The 26,447-nt window shown below is 37.8% G+C and overlaps 1 protein-coding gene across 2 annotated transcripts in view; it reads right to left on the minus strand.

Moving 5' to 3' along the window:
* LOC109404941 (nuclear hormone receptor FTZ-F1) overlaps positions 1–26,447 on the minus strand; it is a 560,226-nt gene that overhangs the window by 20,346 nt on the left and 513,433 nt on the right. For both annotated transcript variants that reach the window (XM_029879077.2, XM_062853208.1), the window contains 2 exons: positions 25,991–26,343; positions 25,367–25,565 (listed from right to left, as the gene is read on the minus strand). In XM_029879077.2, coding sequence (XP_029734937.1) covers positions 25,367–25,565; positions 25,991–26,343 — 552 coding nt within the window. The remainder of the gene's footprint in view (positions 1–25,366; positions 25,566–25,990; positions 26,344–26,447) is intronic.

The following is a 26,447-nucleotide window of genomic DNA, read 5'->3' on the forward strand; positions in this document are numbered from 1 at the left end:
AGTGGGATTCGAGATATTGGTAATTATATTGGCCAATCTCCTTAAATTTGAGCAAAATTTCCAAAAAATCATGAAGATTAGTATTTATTTCAGTAAGAAAAACTAATTTAAAAAAATCTTTCTCAAGGTACATTTGAAATATTATATGTAAACCAGTTACAGTGAAAAAAATCAGCTCAATCGGAGTATTGGTTACGGAAAAAGAGATGTAAAAATAGAACAAAAATCGATTTCAAATCGACAGCCTTTTATGGAAAGTCGAAACAAATTTCGCTCTAATGTATTTTTTCAGTTTTCGAGCTCAGGGCATGATTCTACATTAAAAATGATCATCAGCTCACCAAGTTCAAAAATACTGTAAACTAGTGTTAATAACTTATAAATTAGCTTCCCTATCATGTAAAAAATATTGTGAAAGAACTAAAATTTCCTCAAAAAATAAGATTGAATAATTGTTCCTCGAATTCTGTTTCCGTCTAGTCCACGTCTAACTCGAGCAAAAACATTTCCCGGCCCGCCTTCTACGTGACACTGTGGTTAAACATTGTGATTTGACCGTAGATTTATATTTGGAAAGTGGGATAAATTCTTCGCAATCCAAATCAAATAATGTGTTTAAAGTACGATTGAGCAGAAAGCTTTTAATGGCAAACGGGACGGTCGAGGAAATATCCGCCATTGATCTGTTATGTTGCTACTAAGATGGTAATCTCAGGTTCTACTTCATATTTTGCAACAAAAACCTATCGTTGTGTATGCTCACATGCAGTGCATATGCAGATTGTTTCTCAGCATCTTTAGTATGACAGAAACCGAGATTACCATCTTCAAAATCGCGAGGCAAATTGTTAGAAAGAGAGGGAAAATAGAAAAACAACACAGCGTCCCGTTTCACCTTAAATTGAAATGGATTTATCTTTAAAATAATGACCAAAATACTTGCCCAAATATTTAATTTAGTTTTTCGTCAACAAGATCATAAAATACGCCATCACAGTGCAAGAAACAAATAATTATCTGTAATTGTGAAATACGATGTTTCGTAGAAAATCCACGTACACGAAGACAATTTATTGTTTACATTTTACCGAAGGATAAAAGTGATTTATTTAATGGAACAGCTTTTACTGCATTCTGCATCAGTGAAAACCAACATTGAAGTGCCACGGAGCATTTGTGAAGAGTGATTTGAAGGTTGGTCCAACATGTGAATCTGGCGAAGTGAAAATTGAACGATGATGAAGATTAATTCGGCTAGCTGCTGTTGTGGTGAGGTTGCCTTCGTCGTACGTAAAACAAGAAAAAATGTCAGCTCGTAAGCGGAGTGAAATTAAAAAAAAAAATACTGTAATTTTTTGGTTTACAGAGGCTGGTTATCGATAGTTTACATCGTTTTGTTTCCATCTAATAAGGCATTCGCAAAGGTAAGTCTGAATATCTTTAATGATAAGCTGTATTTTCCTTCTGATGTGACGAGAATTGGCGCATAACTATGATGAAAAATGTTTACCCTAGGTACTTTTAATCCGTGGTGGATGCAAGCTAAATGACGACGAATCGAAGACGTTGATGACGACGCAGAAGGTGTGGAGGAGCAACGCAAACACCTAAAAGCATTATCCAGCATCAGTTGCGTCGTCATCGTGCGCCGACGAGTGTATTCAAATTGAGTCAGCGTCAGTTGGTGTTGTTGTTGTTGTTGCCGCTCAGAAATCTGGGCCATGGTCAACGCTGAGATTGATGCGAATGAAGAGACATGGCTTGTTTTGATGCTGAGCTGCGTTCACACACAGATTTGTCGTCGTTTGCTGGAGCAAGATGCAGTCAGTACTTGAGTCAGAATACTTCCCAAGCTACTTTCTGAGTTGGTGAGTATTTTTTATTTACTTTACTTCAAATACTAGCGTCCCAACTAGGACAACGTCTACTTCACAGCTTCATGTTGTAGAGAACTTCCACAGTAATTAACTGAGAATATCATTCTCAGATTCTACACTCCAATATCGTGTGAAAGGCACGAGGATGTTCTATGAGCAGCGAAGTCAATAATATTTTGATTTCTTTGTCTAACTCATGCAGAGCTGTTGAAATGATCTCATAATTCCAGAGTGACTCCAGACACGCCGATTTGATAACCTCGATTTCTACAATTGGTAGACGCTAGCAAACTCAACTCAGGAAAACACAAGAACAAATCACCTGAAATCACCTCAGTAAAGTGCCAGAGACCAATTGTAAACAAACGCGCAACAACAGTAATAACAAAATTAACTCAGTTTTGTCTGTCATTTATTACTTATTGCGGTGGCATTGTACATATAGAAATATGGTCGATGTTTGCAACACGCTCTTTGAACGCTTGTCTCTGCTTCTGTTGTGGCAGAACCACGCAGCAGCAGTTGCTTTGTTGGTGTAAATCAGTGTTTCTCAAATGGTAAGATCTCGTGTTGTCATGGTATATTTTTAATGATTACCAATTGGGATCACCGAGTGCTTAAAAACCGACAACTCTTTTCGACAAAGCCGAGGACAAAGCGTCAAGCAGCGATTAGGAAATTCAGTGTTTGTAGATGCCCCCAAAGGGGAGTCTTTGAACAACAACTGTTTTTCGGCCAATATTGGTTTGTGAATGTCTTGTGTGGCGCCAAAAGGACGAAGTGAGAGCAATCCAATCAAAATTTGGCCATTTCAAAGGACGGGCTAAATGGCGATGTCTGTAGCATTCTCTTCAGCTCCCGCAGCAGTGCTCGAAGTTCACTTAGACATTGCCGCAGTACAATTCATTTTTAACAAAAAGCTCTTTTGTTGCACTTACTGCCTATGAGTACTCGCTTAATTAGGGAATACTCTTAGGAAGATCAATGCAATCCTCGTTGTTTCCACTTTTGAATCTTTGGGCAAAGGTTGTCCTTTCTCCAAGTGATCTTACAACTTCTACATAATGTTCCACATTTAACATATTCCACGAAATTTTCTTATCGGGAAAAGTAGGCATGATAGCACTAATAGGCACTAATAGCCTCCAGAGAAATATTCGCTTAGGGAATCACTGGTACCACTACTGTATGCAAACGCCGCACCAACCAATCAATGGTGTAGGTATGCCAAAGCTCGTCTGGATGGTGGATTCAGCAGCATCGCTTTGTTGGACCCCTCAAACAATACTTACAAGCATTTGAGGTTGGTTGGTGATAGGTATAAGTACCGTGATTCCGGGTGAAATTGATCACTTTACTTACTTATCTACTTATCTATATGGTTAAAATTAATGCTTTAAAACAAGTACGACCACGGTTTTCATCAGTCAACTAGGTTAAAAATTCTACTGCAAATAATTTTATTACAAAAATATCATTTGAAATAAAAAATCAAAAATTTAAATTTCGTGGTGAAATTGATCAGTCAGTGAAATATGTTTGTAAGCGCTGAAAATATTTTTTCCTCCTGAATTCACCACCTTTAAATGCGAAAAGCTATGCAAAAATTTTTACAAGTTTACTAAATTTTCAATTATTTAAGTATGAAGTTTAATAAATATTGAGAAAACGCCTGGAAGTATGCAATTTCCATACTAAATATGTTATAACTTCCGAAAAACCACAATTCCATGCATAATTTTCAATATTTATAGAACTTTTGATGACTAAATCGGGTTTAGCGAATACTTGGCAGCTAGAAACATTCATTCGAATATTCATTACTTTTGCGATACAGCTACGGTAACAAAAGTTTGAAAGTGTCTTTGAAGTTCGCCTGACAGGCAGTTTCGGAAAATATCGAATTTTATACAGAAATATGTGGTTAATTAGCTGTAAAACATGTAAACTCACCATTCAATAAGTCTTGATCCAGATGATGAACATTTTTTACAAATTGTTTTGAGTTTAAAGCGTTATTTTTAACAAATAAAAATAGCCCTCTCGTCGGTCAATTTCACCCCACTGATCAATTTCACCCGAAATCACGGTACTTGACTTCGAACACACCAACCAGAGCTCTTGCAGTCGTTGTTGGATTGGGGGACCACCGCCGCCACTACGGACCCGTGGGTCCGAGGGGCGGCGGTCGCCAATGTGATTTTTATTTCCACTTTTGGTTCTGTGTTTGCGGTTTAAGTCAAGAGCATGCCTGCCGACCGGACCGGACCGGACTAAGCCGGGTTTGCGCACGACCAGATTGCATCCACCAGAAGCAGGGAAGAAGCGGTTGAGGAGGCGATGCGGCGGTTGCGGCTGTGCCGTTCGACTCAACTTGGCAAGTAGGTCAGCAATTGAAATTGAGAGTGGTCTGGGTAATGCAGTTTTTATTTTATTTTATTTGTGCTTATTTTTATTTTCCCTCGTCATTCTGCTGTGGTTCATTCATTCTGGCTGGGGTGATGTGGGCACGGCTGAAAATAAAAATTGTGTGAGAGAGGAGCAGTGCGCTGTGCACTGCCGCCGTCGTCGTCGGTATGATCGTGGTGTGTTAACTCGAGACTCTGAGAGCTTTGCGGGCGGGTTGTATTTATTGCTTGGTCATTGGTCAGTGTAATTTGTAATTTTATGGTTTTTATTCGGGTTTTCAGTTCAATGCGAGCTCCATTACATATTGTGCTTGATCTGGGAGTTTGATGAGTTTTTTTTTGGTATTTTAGTGGAGTACGTGGATTGGGTAAATTCTGCTTTTATGATTTAGCAAAATATTTTCGAATGGTTTCAATAGCATAGGCTTTCCACAGCTTTGTGATACTGGTTTCAGGTTCTAGTTTTGGAAATACATAAGTTCAAAACTGCAGGATGTACTCAACAGGTAAACTTGGTGAAAAAAGCGCACAGAGAATAGCTTTTCAAAAGCAGGGTTTATTTCAATGAAGTTGTAATGTCAAAGAAAAAATGGAATAGGAACGTTTGTACACATATTACCATTTCCATTAAAAGTCAACCGAGTCCGTGCCTAATGAGCGCCAAACAGTAGGTAACACGATATCGTTTACTTACGTGCTACCGATGTGACCTACCTCAACTGAAATAGTAAACAAACAAAGTAATATAAATGTCCAACAAATTGCATACTTGCATATCTGAAACTTCTAGCTCTAGTTGCAGTAGCGCACAGGAGGCCTAAAGTTGTTTAAAGTTTCAAATGGCGTTTAACTTAAAAGTACTATATCTCACCAGAAAGAAACATCGTCACAATTGGCCGTCCTTTCGTAAGTCGTACCATGGACACAAACTAAAGAGTGCTACAGGACTAGAATATTACCCAGGATTATCCTTCTAATTTAGCGCGCTCTGTTCAACAAGTTGAGACCTCTTGGGAAGTCTTTCGTCAGCAAATACCAGGCTGGTTTTCGTGCGGGCCGATCAGTGACGGATGAAATCTTTGCTCGGAGGATGATCCTAGAAAAATTTCTGGAGTATAATTTGCTGGCTCACTATCGGTTCATTGGTTCAAAGCAACGTACGAATCAGTAAAAAGAAATGAGCTGTGGAAGATAATGGCAGAACACGTTTTCCCGGTGAAACTAATTTGGTTGATACACGCAACGCTGGATGCTTCAATGTGTTCTACTAACTGTTCAATATTGCACTTGAAGGAGCGATTATAAACAGATACAACATCGTCCTCAACCAGAGGTTGCACAGACTGAACGATCACTAACATGAGAAAACAGACAACACACGAAGCACCCAGTCAGTGGTCCAGTGGAGAATTTTGACGTTTGACGAAAAGTTTTCACCGACAGGAGCAGGAATCGAGCTCATTCTCCAAGGTATACGAAACGGCCAGACAACTGACACCCTTAACGCGCGGCAGAGGAATGGTATGTACCTGCTATTATCACACGATCGTACATGCTCATCGACTTTACGGACAATATTTATCTGTTAGGCTTTTGCTCCTCTGAAGAAGGATTTGACGATGAAATAGGCCAATACTATGTATACGGTTGCAGGTAGAGACAGAGGCAGGCCTAAGTGATGATGTTAGTGCAGGGGTAGTGATTATTCAGAATTTGTTGTTGAAAAGCTTGTGTATATTGACACGCCTTGACATGTGAAAATAACGTTTCTCTTGAAATGAGAAAGGCGTATTGCAGCTGCGAATAGAACGTTTTACAGAATACGTAATCATCTATGTCCCGTAACTTGCAAACGCAAACGAGATTCTCCCGGTTGGCCACTTCAAGGCCTGGACTTTGCAGGAGACAGACGGAAAAGTTTTCGGAGATTTTGAGCGCAATTCGCGGCGGATAATTCTAGGTGAGAATTAACAAAATGATATGTGGATCAGACGTGTGAATTCCAAGTTGTATCAAGTGTACAAAGAAGCAAATATTGTGAATCGAAGAAAATATAATAGACTCCAGTGGGATTGACACCTAGTGCAAATGTCGGAAGAAAGATTCAGCAGGAAATCAGATAGAGGTTATTGACTTCGAGGACGGCTGCTAAAGCGCTGGTTATACGCGATTGAAGATGACCTGAGAACGTTTTCTGAGAAAAAATCTTTAATGTTGGCCCTAACCTTCACGTACCTAATGTCTATTTTGGATGATTTTCGAATTAAAAAACAAAAGCATTCGATTTTTTGTTTCGAAGTCAATGGCATTCACTCCAAATTTATCGCAATTTTCGAGGACCACTACAAGGAAACAGTCAACCCCTCCGTTGAGGAATTATTTCGGATTCCGTTGGGGCCAAGGCCGGCAGGAAAATGACACATGAATGCATTTCACTTTGAATCTGTTGTTATTTTGGAAATACTTGTAAAGGTTCGACTAAAAAGTTGACTTTTTCTCGGTGAATTTCGACTTTCAGTCAAAGAAAAGCGTTGATTTTTTTTTATCTCATTGCCAACGGTTCGATCCAGATGTTGGGATCTTCTTCGTGATTAGAAATGAATTAATTTGTCTGATTCCGTGTATATCTCATGGTTAATTGTCCGTGAACAGAGAAATGTACACACGATCAGACAAATTGATTCATTTCGAGCCCTGAAGAAGATCCCAACATCTGGATCGAAACGTTGGCGATGAGATAAGAAAATCAACGCTTTTCCTTGACTGAAAGCCGAAGACCCCCAAGAAATAAGTCATTTTGGATATTTGCTCATATTAAACGCCAAGAATACAGAAACTGAAACTGCAGTAAACCATATACAACTTTGAATAAGGTAATTAAACAGTTTCTTGAACCGAATATGCCCCCAGGGAAGTGGCCATTCCGGAAATATTGACAAAATAAATCGTCCGAAACTTTTTCATGATTTGTCGAAACGTGAAAGAAATAATCCTTCCAGATCCAAATCCTATAACCCACCGGGAAGGGCCAATCCCTACCCGTAATGTTCCGGATGCCCCCAGGGAAGTGGCCAAAGTGGCCATTTCCACAGCGTTGTCAAAATCAACCGTGCGACACCTCAAACTTCATGATTTGTTGAAACATAATGGAAAACAGTCCATCTAGGCTCTCTTGGACCCTTGGAATAGGGTTGACCACAGCCGGAATGTTCCGGATGCCCACAGGTAAGTGGTTATTTCTCAAATATTGTCAAGAGACGAACCAGCCCACAGTGGTACCGCCATAGGCCAAAAATCGAAAAATTGATTTTCTAATTCATGAGTTTGTATATTTTTTATAAATCAATGATGTTCTCAAGAATGCAGAAAAAACATTTTTATGTATGTTTCTGTTGCATATTTTGCTTAAGAGCGTGCACACTAAAAAAATCTCAATTTTAATAGTGACACAATTGATCGAACTGCCTGAAAAAGCTTTGACATAAACATAAATGTGCCACATTTTTACAGTTTTGTGACGTACGTATTAAGTTTATATTGTTTGAGTTCTTCCAGCCATAATTTTAAATAACAGAACTGATAATTTAGTTCTCTATGCTGTAAATTTACACGATATGTTACAGAAACATAATGATTACTGATGTTGAACTGTCAAACAGCACCTTACAGAATCAGATCAAGACTGCAGCCGATTGGAAATTTGTTTATTACGAAGGTGAAACAGCATGAAAACCGCCCATAAATTTAACACCGAGTTGAGCCACAAACTTTGAAATGACAATCCGTTGCCATCAGCCGATGCAGTGGTAAACGAAAACAGCCACGCTCAGTCAATCAGAAGGCGGTTTTGTCTGCTTGGCTGCGATGACGGCTGTCTCAGCACATACATACACGCCAGCAGTGACGACGCGACAGCCGAACTGGCAAGTTCGTTTATGGTAGAAGTTGTTCATCTTCGACTGCCTTCTTTTCATCGTGGTGAGTCAGCCGAGAGAGCAAGATCGAAAACTGACACTCTGAGGATCGAAGTTCAATTCCCGAATGGAACTTTTTGTATTTTTTTTGTTTCAATATTCGGTGCTATAAATAGCACAGTTCTCAATCATGTATACAAGCAGCCAACGCGCTGAGCTGTTGCGGTAAAATTACATGAGTCAAACATTTTCCGTGTCCTGTAAAAATAAGATCGCACACAATTTTGCGTCAAATGTATTGCTTTTATATGTCGGACTTATATGACACAAAATTACAAGATTTTTTCGAAGTGTGTGGGTACTGTTATGCAATTTGGCATTCTCAAAATTTGTCGAAAAATTACATGAATTTTGAGTTGTACACCGCGTCTTTGTATAACAAAACCAAGTGGATTTTCAAATGTTTTCAACGTAGAAAATTAGAATAAATGTTTATCTTTCAAATTCAAAGCACCAAAAAGTGGAAACAGATGTTTTTGGACTAATGGGGCTGTGATTAATAGGCACATAATTTTACTCATAGAATATATACATAATAAAAAGTCATGTAACATTTCAAACATGTTCTTAACCACATATAATCTATCGTCAGCCATCAAATGAATAGATTTGAGTAGGAGAATCATTCTGTGAAGGTTGTAGCTGCAAATATCTGCATACAAGTTTGCAGGATGTATTGGAAGTTACCCGTTCTTTTTATAAAAATATGTTGTAAAATAACTTCAATATTATATATATATATACTTGTCCTTCTGTAACTGCCTGAAATGCATACCAAAATTACTGAAATTTTTACAGAATACCGTCAAACGGGGTTACTTGCAACAGCGGTGTAACTTGCAACACGATGGCATACACTAAATGTTAAGTATTTTCTAATAATAATGAAAACTAGTATGTCCTTCTTTTTCGGTTATAGAGATTATGTATACCAAGGATCGATTTAGTGGAAAAAAATGTTTCAATTCTTTGTTCATTGTTTAGCTACACTGTTAAAAAGATTTGCTCATTTTATGCCATAAAAACAAGTATGAAAATCGTGTTTCACCTCTCCCCTATGGTGAGTGCGATAAGTCTGACGACCTTGGTTGCAGTTAGGGTACCTAATAGTAAGCTTAGCTAAACGATAAAAGTTTAATAAACTTATCGACCAAGTAATGTAAACAATTATTATTATATTCGTCAACCACTAAGGGGTAACTTGCAACAGCTAAATTTGACAAAATCTTCTATTATTTATCTTCATTTCACGATATTTTTTGACAAAAATAACCGAAACGGATCATTTCTTGATTACGTAACGAGTTCATTTTCAAATGACAACTCATTTTTTACATTTTTTTAACGTGATTTTCAAACATTGTTAGGAAATACCATATTATGGAGTTTTATTCATGTTTTATTCTTGTTAAAAGTTTAATTTAATTTATGGGCGCTTCAAAACAATCACCAACATCAATTCTGAACCTAGATGGACTAAATTATTTCAGCTGAGCACCAAATTAACGACTTCGATATTTACAAAGTTCAATAGATGTGTTTCAATCAAGATTATTTTAGCTGAAATTGTCAAACACCACTTCAAACTGAAAACTACTGAAAGATGACTCACTCTACCATTTAAAGAAATGAAAATTATCATTGTTGACATTTTGTTACGAGTACTATGTCACGAAATCCATATATATTTTATATTTGAGGGACGTGAGACCTGTTGTTAAACGATATACTTTCACTTGCAATAACTATCAACCCTTTCATGAAAAATGATACGTCAATTGGTTAGTGTACATCTTAACAATGAATTTTTCATGCATTTCATCAAAAATTTACAATACGACTAAGCACTAGAATTTTCGTTCTGTTTAATGATAGCTAACTTAACTTCATGTCCCGTGTTGCAAGTTACCCCACAGATGGGGAAACTTGCAACAAGCATGTATTTCGCACCTCCTGATTAGGTGACAACATATTTTGATAAATCAATTGCTACATAGTATTCTACTCTGGGTAATTAGCGTACACGATGCTTTACAGGATGGTTCAAAGGTTTAGATTTTCAATGATATTGCTTCAAAGTCGAAAAGTGTTGCAAGTTACCCCATTTGACGGTATATTTCAATGCTTTTTACAATACTTGAGGGATATTTTATTCAAAAACAAACTTTGTAAATGTTTTTTTTTTAATTATGAAAAAATACAGTTCTCTAAATAGGTATGGCTTGAGGTATGAGTAATTGCAAAACAACCATTTTCGTTTGGCCTTGTCAAAACTTACCTTTGTAATTGTTTAATTTGATAAGAAATTTCTCATTTACTGCTAACATTGACAAAATTTCCTCAAAATCCATCCAGTATCTAAAATTGTAGTGCTGGGAGAAGAAGGAGTAAATATGTTCTATGATTAATATTTACTGGACATAATTCTTCATAATCTATTCCCAAATCTAACTATTCGATCAATTTATTTACGTTAAATCTCAGTATTCGGATTGATTTCTTTGATACTATTGCAGGCACTCTGTCGAATATTTAGCAATATATAGCGATACTTGTATATATTTCGTTTATTGGTTTAGAGCTATCTTCAATTAAAATTCCACATACTTAATTACTACTAGATAGCATTTCCAAAGCAATTGCTAGAAACAAAACCGACTGGAAATACTTTAATCTTTTTCAAAACGCAGGCCCATGAATCGTATGATATATAATGGTGTAAAGCATTGTATTTATGGTTTTACAATTTTATTTACGTAATGTGAAAAAATCCCGAATATTTGTTTAAAATTTTGCATTTGAAGAAGTAATTGATTCTGTAATTGCACTATTGCACTATTGTTTAAAAATTATTATTATTGGTAATTTGACACTGTAGTTATACATACTAATCCGATTTGTGATGGTTTTTCTGTATTTTAACAATGAAAACTACCTTATTTCTGAGGAAAAGTCTTCAGTTTCATATATTGTTTTATTACAGCAGAAACAGAACCTACTAATAAAAGTACAATTTAAATGCCAATACTGATACTATTCACAAGAATCGATTATGATACTGTTATGTGATACATGTTTTAACTTGTTATACTTAGCAGAAACTGATATTATTCGACCCACTCTTCATAATAGTTAAACATATTTGATTACTGATTTAGCTTTTTTAATGATAATTTCATTATCATAAATAGAAATGTGTAAAGTTAATATTTGTCAAGTGATGTTCATGAAAACGTAGTGGAATATCCTTTTTTGGTCATAACATGCTATTTCTGGTCATTAAAAATGATTCTTCCCTTCAAAAAACGAAGAAAATGATTTATGACCGCTTCCCTGAACAAATGGAACCACTGTGCAGCCAAGGGCTGAAAGTCTCTCTAATAAAGACAAATCAATCAATCAAACAAATATTGTCAAAATCAGTCAGGCGACGCCTCAAACTTCATGATTTGCCGAAATGTTAAGGTAAATGGTCCTTGCATGCTAATATAAGTTCTCGGGAATGGCCGAAACGTCTTGGGTGCCCTCAGGGAAATGACCAAAGTGGTCATTTCCACCACATAGTCCACATCAATTGAGCGACACCACAAGCTTCATGGTTTGTCGATACATGAAAGAAAACTGTCCTTTTAGGCTGCTTTGCCCCCATTATATGGTCCTGGTCACACCCGAAATGTTCCGCATGTTCCGAAGAAAGTGGTCAAAATAGCCACTTCCACAAAGTAAGCCAAACCAACTGTTCGGCACCTTAACCCTCCTACGATGTTAGGATTTTCGCACCACGATGGCGTAGTGCATGTACAGCGTGCTTGTCTGGGTCATATTGACCCCAACATAATAGGGTTAAATTACACGATTTGGCCCATCGGAATCAACCTTACCACACCGGATATGTTCCGGATGATAAAGCTTACAACATTGAGGATAATAATCCTGAAGATCCTTGATTATTTGAGATACTGTAACTTTGCAAAGTGACGGTATGCACCATTTCAAATTTCGACGTCTTTCGGTATCTGGTGAAATGATTGTGGTATGTCTGTTACATGGTAAGATGCAAGATCTAGTGGTAATCTAGCATCTATGGATGAAAATACGACCAAGAGTTTGGTGCATAATATCCAAAAATGTGCTAAAATTGTTAATTTCGTTTACGTCACTTTGCAGAAGAACGGCCGAACTGGACCACATGCAGTGTTTGTTATAGATTCACCACGGGACATGGCCATTACCAGGGCCGGATTAACAAATGTGGGGGCCTGGGGCCCCAGTGTTGTAGGGGCCCTTCAGATAGAGGTAAATTTTTGGTCATATACAGGGGATAGACAAAATGTTCGGGACAGGCAAAATTTTCACTTTTTAAAAAATGTTCAACTAGCTGTAACTTTTGGAAAAGTGCATCAAATTTTATCAAATTTTTACTGTAAGTTCATCGACTAGTTGTGTACCATTGGTCCAAATTCGGGAAAGATCGGGCCATTCTCCACGAAGTTATAAAGATTCTTTAAAAAGGTAAAATTATCCGATAGCTAACTTTGAGCTGTTATATCTCAGGATTCAATGAACCAGTTGCAATGAAATTTTGATCATTCATGACTTACAAAATGAAATCTGAAAACATTTGACTTAACATTTTACAGCAATTTTATTTTTTACACCATTTTTTAGTAAATTGGTCAATTTTTAATATGCATTTCATTACTTTTTCAATTTATTACCGACTATGTTGTTACTTTCCTTCAAAACACATTTATATATAAGTCAATTAGAGGGAAATTAAATGAACTATAATTTGCATCTTGAATTTTGAAACGATGTTGATGTTTTGGATAATTTGATGTTTTATTAGAGAAATAATCTAATCGTTATAATTTTCTTCCGTGTTAAAAATTTAAAGTTAAGTCAATGGCTTTTCATAGCTCAGCATATTGGATATTTTTACCTTTTTCAAGAATCTTTTTTAACTTCGTGGAGAATGGCCCGATCTTTTCCAAATTTGGACCACTAATACACAACTAGTTTATAAACTTACAGAATATTTGATGCACTTTTCGAAAAGTTACAGCTAGTTGAACATTTTTTGAAAAGTGGAAATTTTGCCTGTCCCGATCATTTAGTCTATCCCCTGTAATATGGAAAAAAAATCTAAAACATACTTATCATTCTAACAAAAATGTAATAATGAGGGTTTCAATGCCTTTGTGGTAGAATTTAAATATAGAACAAAATGCATAACTGTGAAAAATGTTGATACCCACAAAATTATTCGATTTGAAATACAATTTCAAAATAGTGTTAACCCTCTAATACCCAAATTTTTGATTTTGATCTAAATATCATTTTTCGTCATCTAAAATCGATTCAAACATGTTTTGGAAGATGATTCTTTTTAATTCTCGATTTCGTGAATTTCAGTTTTTGATTTTTCTAATTTTTATTTTTGAACATCCCCACACTTTTATATTTTTCCTGGAAGCCAATTTGGGGAACGGATTTTTTTTAGATGAAAACATTTTGAGATTTTATGGTTATTGTTGAAATATTATTATTTTAAATTTTTTTTCACAGAAAATTTTATTTTCCGTGTAATTCTAAGGAAAATAATTTTAGAGTATATTCGATTCCCTTAAACTATTAAACAAGGATAGAATGATTTGGGAAAAAATTAAAATATGTTAATTGTAGCGATTCAATACAAAATAAACAATGACTTCTAAAAGGTGACTAAAACATCAATTTTTCAATGATTTTTAAAAAATGTAAATACGCTTTAAAATACACCAAAAACCATTTTGAGATATACAGAACAGTTCTAAATATCAGCCAAAAATATAAAAAAAAAGATTTTCCACGAAACAAAAATTACAAAAATGCTCAAACTATACCCCGTCTAAAGGCGGGGTTGGGTATTAGAGGGTTAAAAGAAATTTGTATAAAACTAGCTGTCCCGGCAAACTTCGTCTTGCCAAGCTGTGGTGGTTTGACAATTGTTGAGGTCATCGCAGTAACGCACTCTAGATTGATTTCATTTCGATCACGCCGAATTTCTTCCCGGCTCATAAAAAAATCAGTATTTTCACAATTTTCATACTTTTTTAAATGATTTTCGTAACTTTTTCTGCATATAAACACAGCCACCATGAATACGAATCGAGCCGTGCAAGAGTCATGCTGATCGGTTCATCCGTTCGTGAGTTTTGTTGCCTCAAAGGAACTTCAAACTCATTTTTATATATATAGATAGTGTTAAAAGAAATTTATATAAAGCAAAAAATGCTTTAAAGATCTAGTAGAAATTCATGCCAAAGTTCATTAAGAAACTGCAAAAAGAATTTAAAGTTGAAATTTTCGAGGAATTTCTAGTAAAATTTGTAGCATAATCCTTCCCATTGTGCTGTCGTTTTTGGGAAATCTCAAAAGAATTTCTAAGGGATCCCTGATGTAATCTCTGGAGAAGTTGATGGTCTATCACCATAAGGGGCAGTTTAAAAACCCCGTAGACCAAATTTTGGCCGTCTCAGACACCCCGTCCCTCCTGCGTTTACTTTTGTCCATGCACACATTTTAAAATGTGTATGGAGCGTAGACTTTCGAATTAAAACTCTTCAAAATAATCTTCACGGTAGATTTCCTTTAAAATATGTTTCAACAGTTTTGGTGCTCTCTGAATAGAGTCGTAAGTTGTCTAAGTAAAATCAAACTAAAATTTTGAAAAAAAAAAATGGAATTCTTCCAAGAACTCTGCTGTGCAATTCTTCAAAATGTTTTCAAATACTTCAGACAGAAAAAATCAAACAAATTCAGCAGGAACTCTTTGATTCTTCAATTAATAGAGTATAGCAGTTCCTCAAGAATTCAGTTGAAGGTTTTCTTCAGGATTTCCGGTTGAGGAATTGCACAAAGAAAAATAAATAATAATCAGTTTTGCAGGGAAACACAGACACAGAAATGAAAGCATTAACAGAGAAAGCAGCATTAATTGAACATTGTATTGACCACAATCATAGATTTGACTTAGACAACACACAAGTAATTGACAGTTAAGTGATAAAACATACAATCTCCCCTTTAGCTTAAGCACAACGTACGCAGTTATACTTCACACTATTGGAGAAAAGCTTCATCGACGGTAATAGAGACAAAATCCACCATTTTCAATTTAACAGTTGCAAACAGAAAACTAAACAGTGCCTAAAACAAATGGAAGAATTTAGTGATGAGAAATTAAAAATTAGCTACGAATCACTAATTCACCACGTAACGTCCAAATCAATATGTGTAATTGACCAAGATATTAATGTATGATTGTTTTAGCTTGATGTACAAAATAGTTAACCAGACCCCGACAGTTCTATGCAGAAAATTTGACGAAAAACGATAATAGCGATTGTAAGTTAGATTCATTAATTTCAAGGTACAAAAAACTATACAATAAACATTCCAGAACCCCTGAAAAAGACCAAAAAGTGGCCGAAACGTTGTGTAAAATCAAATAGTATCGTTTGATTTTCTCGAGAGTGCTTAGCCGTTTTCGTAGCATAAAATTTCATCAATACCTGGGCAAATAATTGCAGTTTCTCGAAAGAATTACAACATAGCTTACACATCTTGCAAGTAGACAGTAATGTGAAATTCTTATGATAAAAGTCAAATCGAGAGAAGTTTCTTGCACTACTTATTTTTTCTTGCTTCACATTTTTTTCTGTAGTGTAATTTTGTGGGGGCCCCTGAAATGTGGCTCCGACCTAAATCCGGCACTGGCCGGTACATCAATTTACTATTCATGCAACGCGATTGCCTGAGTTGGCAATTTTTATGGAAACATAAAAGATACCCATATGCACTTTTGATAGTACACAACCTGGCGAAATTCAGTCTAAGGGGAAAAATCCCGGGAGACATCTAAGGAAAGAAATCGGCACAAGAAAAATTCCTCAAAAATCAAAGAAGTACCTGGATGAATCCGGGAAGGTATTTCGGCAGATATCCTGGAAGGAACCCGGGAGCAATTATTGAATGAATCTCTGAAGGGGTGCTGAAAGAACCTCAGGAGAAATTTCCAAGGAAATCCTAGTAGAATTCCTTCAAGGAAATTTGGGAAATCCCCGAGAAAATCCTAAATTTATCTCGAGAGGATTATCTGAAAAATGAAGTAAAGAATGCGGCGAGAAATCTTCAACGGAATTGCGGAAACAATCCTGGAAAAAATCTGTAAATGAATCCCGAGAAGAATCTCTAAACCCAGGTATCGTGAAAAATCAGTAAAAATCCCCGGGAGAAATCAATGAAAGAATTCCTAAAGAAAGCTCGGGAATCTCGGAAGGAAATCCAGAACGGATCCTGGAGGAGTCCCTGATGCATACTCAGGTATCACCCGTTGAAGAAAAATCCCTGATGAATTTCGGGAGGAACCTCTGAAGAAATCGTTCACGGAAACATAGGAGAAATTTCTAAAGAAATCTCGTAGAATCCTGCCAGATTTCAATGGAGGAATCATGAAAGAAATCTGAGGAAGAATCTTTGGAAAAAATACAATCAGGGAGGGATCTCTAATATTTAGAATCACGGAAGGAATACCTGGATAAATATCAGAAAAAGGGTCCCTGGAGAAATTCCTGAAGTAATCTCGGAAGGAATCCTTGATTAAATATCAGAAAACATCCTCGGAAGCATTCGGGGAGAAACCCCTAAAGGAATCTCGGGAGGAATCAACTAAAGAATCCCGCGAGGAATTCGAAAAAAAAAACATCTTGGAGGAATGCTTGAATGAATCCCAGGAGAAATCCCTAAAGGAAACCCAGGAAGGTTCAATGCCGGAATCTCGGAAAAAATCCGTAAGGAACCCCAGAGAAAAATCTTGGGACGAGTCCCTACAGGAATCTCGGGAGGAATGACAAGATGAAACCTGGTATGAATCCTTGGAGAATTATCGGGAGAAACGGCTAAATGTTTTCATAGATGAATTCCTGCGGGAAGCCATGTATATAGACCATGATATACATCAGTGCATCTATTGCGGTTTTCCCAGAACTTTCCCAGAACTTTAAACGAATTTCGACGAGTGAATGTTTTGGCTCGTAGACTGCAGACAGTTGGAGTGGAGCGTGGTCCCTATTCAGGAGGTGCGGTGGCCTTGACATGGCGAATTCATCGCAGATAAATTCAGGCAGTATGCGAAGAGTGTCATTACTGGACAGTAAGAAACAAAAAGATATGTGGAAATTTAACGAAACTGCCAGTGGCGCGCATAGGATCGCCATCTCCCATCATGTGCTATAACCGAAAAAGGAAACTTGCGGTTGCTTCTAGCACCATAGCATCTAGCATCTAGAACAGGATTACGAAAGATGATTTTCCACAACCGGTACCATTCTGCCACCAGCATCGTTTTCTCATTATTCCAGAACTAGAGCGGATGTGCAGACGTCTTGAACCCATCTGTCCTACACAGGATTCGTCTTTTTTCGAATCTGTCTGATTTATTAATAAAATAATTCTCAACTCCAACGATTCTGCGTGCGAGCTTTAACATTGATTCATCTTTCTCCATGTTTGGAGGAAACCATACCCGTAGACTGTCCGGGTGGTGGGCACATAAATCTTCTCACTGATTCCGCCGCCTGTCCAGACATGCATACACGTCGCCATATGTCAAGGTCGCACCAATAACCCATGTCCCAATGAATGTCGTCGTCGCAGAAAATGCATGTCATTTCTTCAAGTGCTCGACGATGCGTGTCGTCTGGGATGCGTGCCACCACGAACGATGATGCATCTTTAGGCATTTCTTGCACACATGATTGCATCAATTTCAACACGAAACGGAGTTGTTGTTCCGCAGTAGTATGAGGCGATTCTCAACTTGTTCAAGCTACGACCTGGAATGTAAGTGTCATCCCCCCATCCAGCTGTCATCATTACTGTGGCACTTATCGCGCCGCCACCACCGGTGCCGTGCGGCGCCGATGTACTTGGCCGGTTGAAGGTCGCCCGGTTCCTCGGAGATTGAATGATCGATCCCAATTATTGTAGCGGAGTTTTTTTTCGTTTCCCACAACCACACACGTGGAATCTGCCTTTGTAGCACTTTGTAATCTTTTGTTCTCCCGGTCAGCTACGTTCTCGAGCCTCGAGGAGAAGCTTCAAATGGGAATGTGGGTCAGCAGCCAGCAGCATCAGTAGTAGCAAATTGGCACTTTTATTTATCCCATTTCGCTCGACGATGACACTCTTGGTCGCCGGGGGTTTTGAGCCGACATCGAACGAATGTGGCAAGCAAAGTGGGGGTTTAAAACAGATTAAAAGGTGGAAACGGGGTTAAATACCGGGGTCGGTTCGGGATCGATACAATTGCATAATAGGATAATAAGTTCTACTGAACTGGATACGGCGGAGATGGCCCGATGCAAATTGATAAGGCCAGTGAGTTTCCTTTACTTTCCTCCGGTGAGTATCTTTACAAAGACAATAAGGTATGCACACAGCAAAATCTAGCCACCGCATTTTGGATAGAAATTTCTCTATTTTCAACGAATCGTGGCAATCTCTGGCGCAAATGAAAGCTTATTGTGTAAGGAATCAAAAAATATTTACTTCGGGATATATTTTGACATTGTGTTTAAAATAGAGTCAAGGGAACAAGAAGTCCTCGAAAAGTTTTTGCACAAACGTGCTGAAAATCTGACAATGTACATTAAAGCGACCGTCCCCGCAGACCTAAGTTAGCTTTCAAGTATTCGGTTCTATACATCATTACAACCTGGAAAGGTTGCAGATCAACTTAAGAGCAAGAAAAAATCGAAGTTTGGCAAGAAATACATAGTTTGGTCAACAATATGAATTTGTGGTTTGAAAAACCGAACTTTTAGAAATACATGTACAGTAAATCATCTTTTTCACTACGGGAAATGTCGGGAAAAATGGCTGGCACCCCTTATTCAAAAGCTTAGATATTGTGTATTGATTTGAATTGATTTTTGTCCCCTGTTTTTGGCGGAGAATGCTTGCGTTTGTATGCAGAAAACTATGTAGAAATTGTACTGCATTTTTCCAAAAAACGTAAAATTTCATACACTTCAAAACTCAACCCAATTGAAAAATATTGAGTAACCGTGAATTGGAACCTTCAAAAAATGTCAAGAACGACAGCTTTCATCGAAAAATAAGATTGATTTTGAAACAAAGGTGGTAAAAATTTCTTGGCATGCGGTCGAAGGTACTGTGCAAAACTTTACGGAAGGACTCAAGCTCAAAACTCGAGATGACGGATATAACAAGTCAAATCAGCAATGTCTTGATGTTGATTTATAGTAAATTAATGCTTTTTTACGATGAATTGCTTTTGGTTTGGGAACAAGTTGGAATGAATTATTACTGCTTGATTTTCTTTGGCCAGATTTTGCTGTGCGCATACCTTAGCTACAAATTGTCTCACGAATGAACAATTCTACAAAATGCTTTTCAATGACCCCAAATATTAGTTCTTGCCACAGTTCTTTTTTAAATTCTTAGAGGTTTATTTCTGGACTTCTCCAGGAGTTTCTCCCAAGATTTGAGCCAGTTATTTTCCCGCATTTGTCCTAGACTTCCTTCCGAGATTAGGATTTCTGCAAGGGTTATTTGCGGGGTTTCTGTAAGAGTACTACCCGTGATTTCTTCATTAGGTTCTAGAGGGATTTCTACCGAAAAGCCTAATAAAGTTCGCTCAAAGTTCCTTAAAGGATTACTCCTAGTGGTATTCAGGAATGCTTTACAACAGCTGCAGATGTTTGCGAGACTTTCACAGAAGATCTCCAGGGATTTCTTACAACGCATTTTTTGGATTTATTTTGGAGTTTCACTCCCGATGTCTCCCGCCATTCGTCCGGAAATTTCTCTCAAAGTTTTCCAGAGTTCCTCCCGAAATTCCCCTTATGTCTCCACCCGATATTACTACCCAAAATTTTTCTGAGATGAACTATTTTTCATCGGAATTTCTTCTGAAATTATATCACCAATAACACAGCGTAACAAAAATTAACTTTTGGTCTGTCTCAAGGGCGAACTTCGATTTTGTAAAACGAAATATTTTGCATGAGTCGTTAATTTAGATGTTAATTCAAGCCTAACTTCACCAAACACCGTATGTAACATATGTAAACAAAAAATAGATTTTTACATGAGGCGCTGAATTTCGTTGAGGACTACTTGTATCACTCACCTATAGGGATGATTTGTGATTTTTCACGTTTCCGAAATACTGAATGTATGAGTTGCTATGGGAACAGCGAACTTCCCTTTCAATTTTCTCCACTCGTTGATTTGGTTAGATACGGTGTTTGGTAAAGTGGCTTGAATAGACCAATGTACCTTTTGATTGATAAAAAAAAACCATGCTTAATGGCTTGCAGTCAAAAAAGCCCTAAATCGCATATTTTGCCCTATAAATTGAGGTATAGCTCAAAATTGTGACGTGCTGGAGCAAATCTGAGCCCGGATTCGAATTCAGCGATTAAAAAAATGCCTCAAATAAAATTACTCTTGTGAGTAGTATTGCGCTTCCTTACTTAAAAAACCTTTCTCGTGAAATTGGGAGTTTTTCCCATTCATTTGAAGTATACAGAATCGACGTGTCATTTTTTTCTTAAAGTATTAACGCTCACATTTATGAAGGGCTAACGTGAATAATTACCCATGCCGTTTTTTAAATTGCTTTGCTTCACCAATGTGTAACGAAAACCTTCTCGATACAGGATTTTTTTTCAGAAACTTTACCAGCGATTCTTTTATAAATTCATCAAGATAGTTTTTTTCTTTTCGGTGATTCTCTTAGAAAATCCATCAAAGATTCCTTCAGAAACTCTTCCACAGATTGTCAGGAAATTTTCCAATAATTTGTTTAAAAATTCTTTCAGGGACTCCTTTGGAAGTTCCTCTAGAAATTGAGTTGTTTAGTGAATAAAATATTGCTATTTTCTATAGCCTAATCGAAAGAGCTCATTTTTCTGAGTATAACGTGATTTTATTGGATTCCAGATCCAATAAAAAGGAAATCTTTCACGAACTCTTTAAAAATCTTTCTAGCATTGATTTGAAAACATTGTTAAGAAATATGCTTAAACATTCCTGAAAGGATTCCATCGGAATTTCAATTTAGATTCTCTAAGAAATTTCTCACAGAATTTTTATGGGAATGTTATGGGCCGTGGCCGTGCGCTTAGCGGCATCCGTCTTCAAGGCGTTTCGTAAGCCTCGGAGTATGGATTCGATTCCCGCTCCAGTCGGTGAAAACTTTACATCATACGGAAAATTCCCCACTGGACCACTGGGTGTTTCGTGTGCTGATCATTGTCTTATGTAAGTTACCGTTCAGTTTGTGTTACCTGTGATAGAATACGATGTAGTGTCTTATTTTTTTTTTTTTTTTTTTTTTTTATTAAAAATTACATTCATCGGATTTTATATCCTAGTGAACATTACTAATTAAAACATATATAAAAATTAAAACTAACATTCATTGTAAATTTAAAGCAAGAACCTTGTCCCTAAAGCTGGCTAACGACATGTTAAAATTAAAAAGCTGCTGCACTTTATTGAATTCGTTAATCATCGCAGGAAACGGCGCGTAACTTCCATAGTTAGTCCTATGCAGACTGGGGCGCAGGAGAGTGTGATTACGAAGGGCCCTTGGAGGAACATAAACAGGAAGTAAGGAAAGAAGCGTACAAGAATCAATGTCTCCTTTCAAAAGCTTGGCAACAAAAATTGCTTGGTTCACGTGACGTCGGTGCTCTAATGTATCCAGGTTGAGTAACCGGCAACGATCTCGGTAGGGCGGTAAGTTGGCTGGGTCCCTCCATGGTAGGTTAGCGAGGGCATGTCGAAGAAAACGTTTTTGAATGCCTTCGATACGTTCAATCCATGTAGACTGATACGGAGTCCATACAACATCAGCAGTTTCGACTATCGATCGTACAAGTGAGCAAAAAAGAGATTTCAAACAATAGGGATCCTTGAATTCACGAGAAATTTTGAAAATAAAACCAAGCTGGCGGTTGGCCTTATCAATGACAGAGCTCCTTTGCTGGTTAAATGTGAGATTACTGTCCAACAAGACCCCCAGATCTCTTACAACTGATGATCTTTCAAGTGGAATATCATTTATCTTATAGTTAAATATCACAGGGTTCAACTTTCTATGGAACGAGATCACTGAACATTTACAAATGCTCAGCGACATATGATTGCGTGAACACCAAGCAGCAAATTCATTCAGTAAAGTTTGCAGCAATAGGCAGTCGTTTTTACTCCGAATGACGACGTAGATTTTAAGGTCATCAGCAAACAGTAGTCTGCAGCCATGAGGAAGAATATTCGTGACGTCATTGAAGAAAATGGAGAACAATAATGGCCCTAGATTGCTTCCTTGGGGAACTCCTGATGTGCATGAGAATTCCCGCGAACAGCAAGATCCAATTCTTACTCGAAGTTTACGCCCAACAAGGTAGCTTTTAAGCCACATTACAAAATTATCAGATGCGCCAATTTTCCTGATTTTCTCCAAAAGAATGTGATGATTGATCCGGTCGAAGGCGGCGGTGAGGTCGGTGTAAACCGCATCAACTTGCAGTCCTTGCTCAATACTGGTGAGGCACGTGGTAGTAAATTCAACCAGGTTCGATGTTACAGATCTTCGTGGAAAGAAGCCGTGTTGGTCGGACGAAATGTATTGTTTAACTTTAAAAAACAAGTACTCATTTACGACTATCTCGAAGATCTTAGACCCAGCACTCAATGAAGTTATCCCACGATAGTTGGAGATGTCCCTTTTCGATCCTTTTTTAAATACTGGAAACATGATGGAGCTTTTCCAAACCTCTGGAAACTTACGTTGCCTCAAAGATAGGTTGAAAATAAACCGTAACGGCGCGAGAAGGCACTCGGCACACTTCTTGTAGATTACCGCAGGGATACCATCCGGACCAGGTTTATAGGAACTTTTTAACTTGTCTGTAGCGCGGACGATCATCGAGTCAGTTACTTCAAAAACATCAATATCCACAGCGTCTGTAGCAACATTATTGGTTGCTTGTTTCAGTTCAAAGTCGGTACATGATGTATTGTTGAACACACTACAGAAGCGTTCAGCAAATAACGAACATTTATCACTAGCCGTAGTACAGTGCTTATCGCCAAAGAACATGTTCACTGGAAAGCCGTAGTCTTATTTCTTTAAAAAAATACAGGGTTTCTTTAATAAATGTTTTAAGAATTTCCTTCTTCGAGAAATTTAAAGGATTCCGTTACAAAACCTTCCATGATTTTTTAAGAAAATCCCAGAGGAGTTTCTTTAGGAATTGTTCCAGAAAAATTATCAAGAAGTTTTCAGGGGTTTACTTCAAAAATTATCCTGAAGATTTTTCTGTGGGTTCCTTAAAAAATTACAGAAGGTATTCTTACAGAAAGTTTTCCTGTGCTTGCAAGAGAAATAGCTTTCTTCGGAAATTCAACAAAGAATTTCTCCAATTTCCTTAGAAATTTCTACAATGTTTTCTTTTGAAATTCCTTTCAGATTTTCTCGGAAGTTTCTTTAAGAACTCTTCCAGAAGACTTTCCATAGATGTGTGAAGAATTAGCAAAGGTTCAAATTCACGAATAAAAAGAAATAAAAACACCTTCCATGGGTTTCCTCAGTTATTCTTCATGGATTCTTAAGGAACATTTACCAAGAAAACCTCCAGGAAATTGATCCACAGATTCTTTCGGAAAATTTGCCACGGATTCCTTTCAAAATATCTCGAACGATTTCTCAAAAAAAGTTTTCCAAAAATTATTCGAAAATTTCTTAGGGATTCCTTCAGATTTTTTTATTTCCTTTAAAAATTCGTCCAGCTACTTTTTTAATAAAACCCTCCAAGGATTCTTTTATAATATCCTTTATAAACTACTAGGAACTCCTTTATAAATTCCTTCAGAGATTCCTTCTGAAGGTTGCTAGAAATTCTTCCAGAAATATCTCCAAGAACTGCTTTAGAATATTTTGAACTTAAAAATCTTTCTGTAAATTTCTCCAGAAATTGCTCATATTTCTGTTTAAATTTGTCAAGTGATTCTTATTTGAATATTTGCATATGTTAATCCATCTGTTTTCCTCCAGGGATTCCTTCAAGAACTCTTCCCGAGATATCTTTAGGCAGTCAGCTAAACATTTCTTCGTGATTTTTTTCAGGGATTTATTTAAACGTACAGCTACCTACAAGTATGTGTACATATGATATCCCAAAAGTAGCGAGAAATGGCACATCAACCTTAAGATTATGATTGATTATGCAATGATACAGTACAGTCTGTAGCAAAAAAAAACTACTGTACCGGCAGTATATGGCAAACACTGAACTCCAGTGCAGTTATGACAACCCAGAATGTCCCAAAATTTTGTACAATATTTTTTTTATCTTTTTCACGGGTTTAGTTTATCTGGTGTTCGGCCAATTGTCCGAATGTCGATTGACCGAACGCCATTTAGCCGAATGCTATATGGCCGAATGGGACATTTGGCCGAATGCCGTTTGGCTGAGTTAAAATCAACTGTTTGACATGCTAGCTGCCAATATGATCATCAGAAATATTTCCTTCTTTTAATCATAGGCTATTCTTTCAAGTTTTACCATCAAGGGATTAGTTGGCGTCGAAACCGGGAATATTTTTGTCAGAGGTTTTTCCTTGTTTGAATCAAAGGCTGTTCTTTCGAGTTATACTGATGTGGGAAATAGTGGCATTATCACTTGAGCTCATAATTCATTTTCGGCCAAACGGCATTCGGCCAAACGGCGGTCGGCCAAATGGCCCTTTCGACCAAATGGCGTTCAGCAAAACGGCTTTCGGCCAAATGGCATTCGGCCAAATGACCCGGAACCAGTTTATCTCGGGACCCACGGTAACTGTTGTAGACTCGATGTTCGATGTTGATCTTAAAGAAATAACAACTGAAATTTGTATCAAATGGTCATATGATATATCGAATGGTTTATGTGAAGAATTATTATCAACAACATTTCGATTCGCAGCAAATGCTTCTAGAAACTATCAATATTAATATCATTCCCAACAAAAAAAAATCGTCACTTACCTTCAAATCCTTAAAGAATATCGTATTCCGCGCCCAGTCCACCTGGGAGAACAGATTTTGGTCTAATACTTTGCACATCAGCTCGAACAGATCCACCTCGCACTGATTGTAGGACTGAGACTGCAGCAGCGAGAACAGCGACGTCTGCCACTCCCGGTCATCGATCGATTGGACGAAGTCGCGAATCATCGGCGATACCCTAGATATGGTCGAACCGAACCGAAGCCATAGGACAATATAGAAAATGGGGGTAGAAGGGGGTTCAAGGTCACAATTTTGATTTTTTTTTTGCGTTCAGATCGGGGGGGGGGGGGGGGGGGGCGGGTGAAGATGATTTTTTTTTGCAGGGGGGAAACAATAGACAAGCAATGATTGCAGATTGAATGGCGCGGGGTCCGAAAGGGTTTTTTCGAATTTCCGTGGGCGAGACAAGACAAGGGGAACAGGGCGGGGGGACGGAGTTTAAGATGATTGTAGATGAGCGAAAGAAGAAAAAATAGAGAATAGAGAAAAACAACTATTAAATGCAGCCCGAGGCCGATGGTGCAGACTTCATGAGGGCAATGAGATCTTCGGAACTGTCTGGTAGGGTGGTGCAAATATGAAATAACTGTAAAGACTAGCCTTAACGTGTCCGCTGGGTTGCCCGAATCTGCCGTACTGGTGGGATTCGTTCCGCTGTCGAAGCTGAACGCTTTGGGACTTAGCGAATGTGGCGAGGCGGTCGTCGAGTTGGCGCTCATCCATAGTTTGGACTCCGAGAGCTGGTTCTGGATAGCCGTGGACGTCGAGTTGGAACCTCCGGTGCCCGCACCGGAACTGTTGTTGCTACCGCCGCCTCCGCCGCTTCCGCCTCCACTGCTTCCGTTGCCTCCCACGCCACTGCTCAGCGATATCGTCGTCTGCGGGTTCACTTGACCTAACGCGATGGCGATCGGACTAGGTGAGCTATCGGGCGAGGACGTCAACGAAGACACCTATTTTGATGGATGGGGAGGAATCAGAAATACACAACGACCCGCGGCAGTCGAAACGTTGCGGAATGGACACCAACACCGAACGGCGTAAGTAGTAGTAATGA

Source organism: Aedes albopictus, chromosome 2 (assembly GCF_035046485.1).
Source record: "Aedes albopictus strain Foshan chromosome 2, AalbF5, whole genome shotgun sequence".
NCBI classification, from domain to species: domain Eukaryota; kingdom Metazoa; phylum Arthropoda; class Insecta; order Diptera; family Culicidae; genus Aedes; species Aedes albopictus.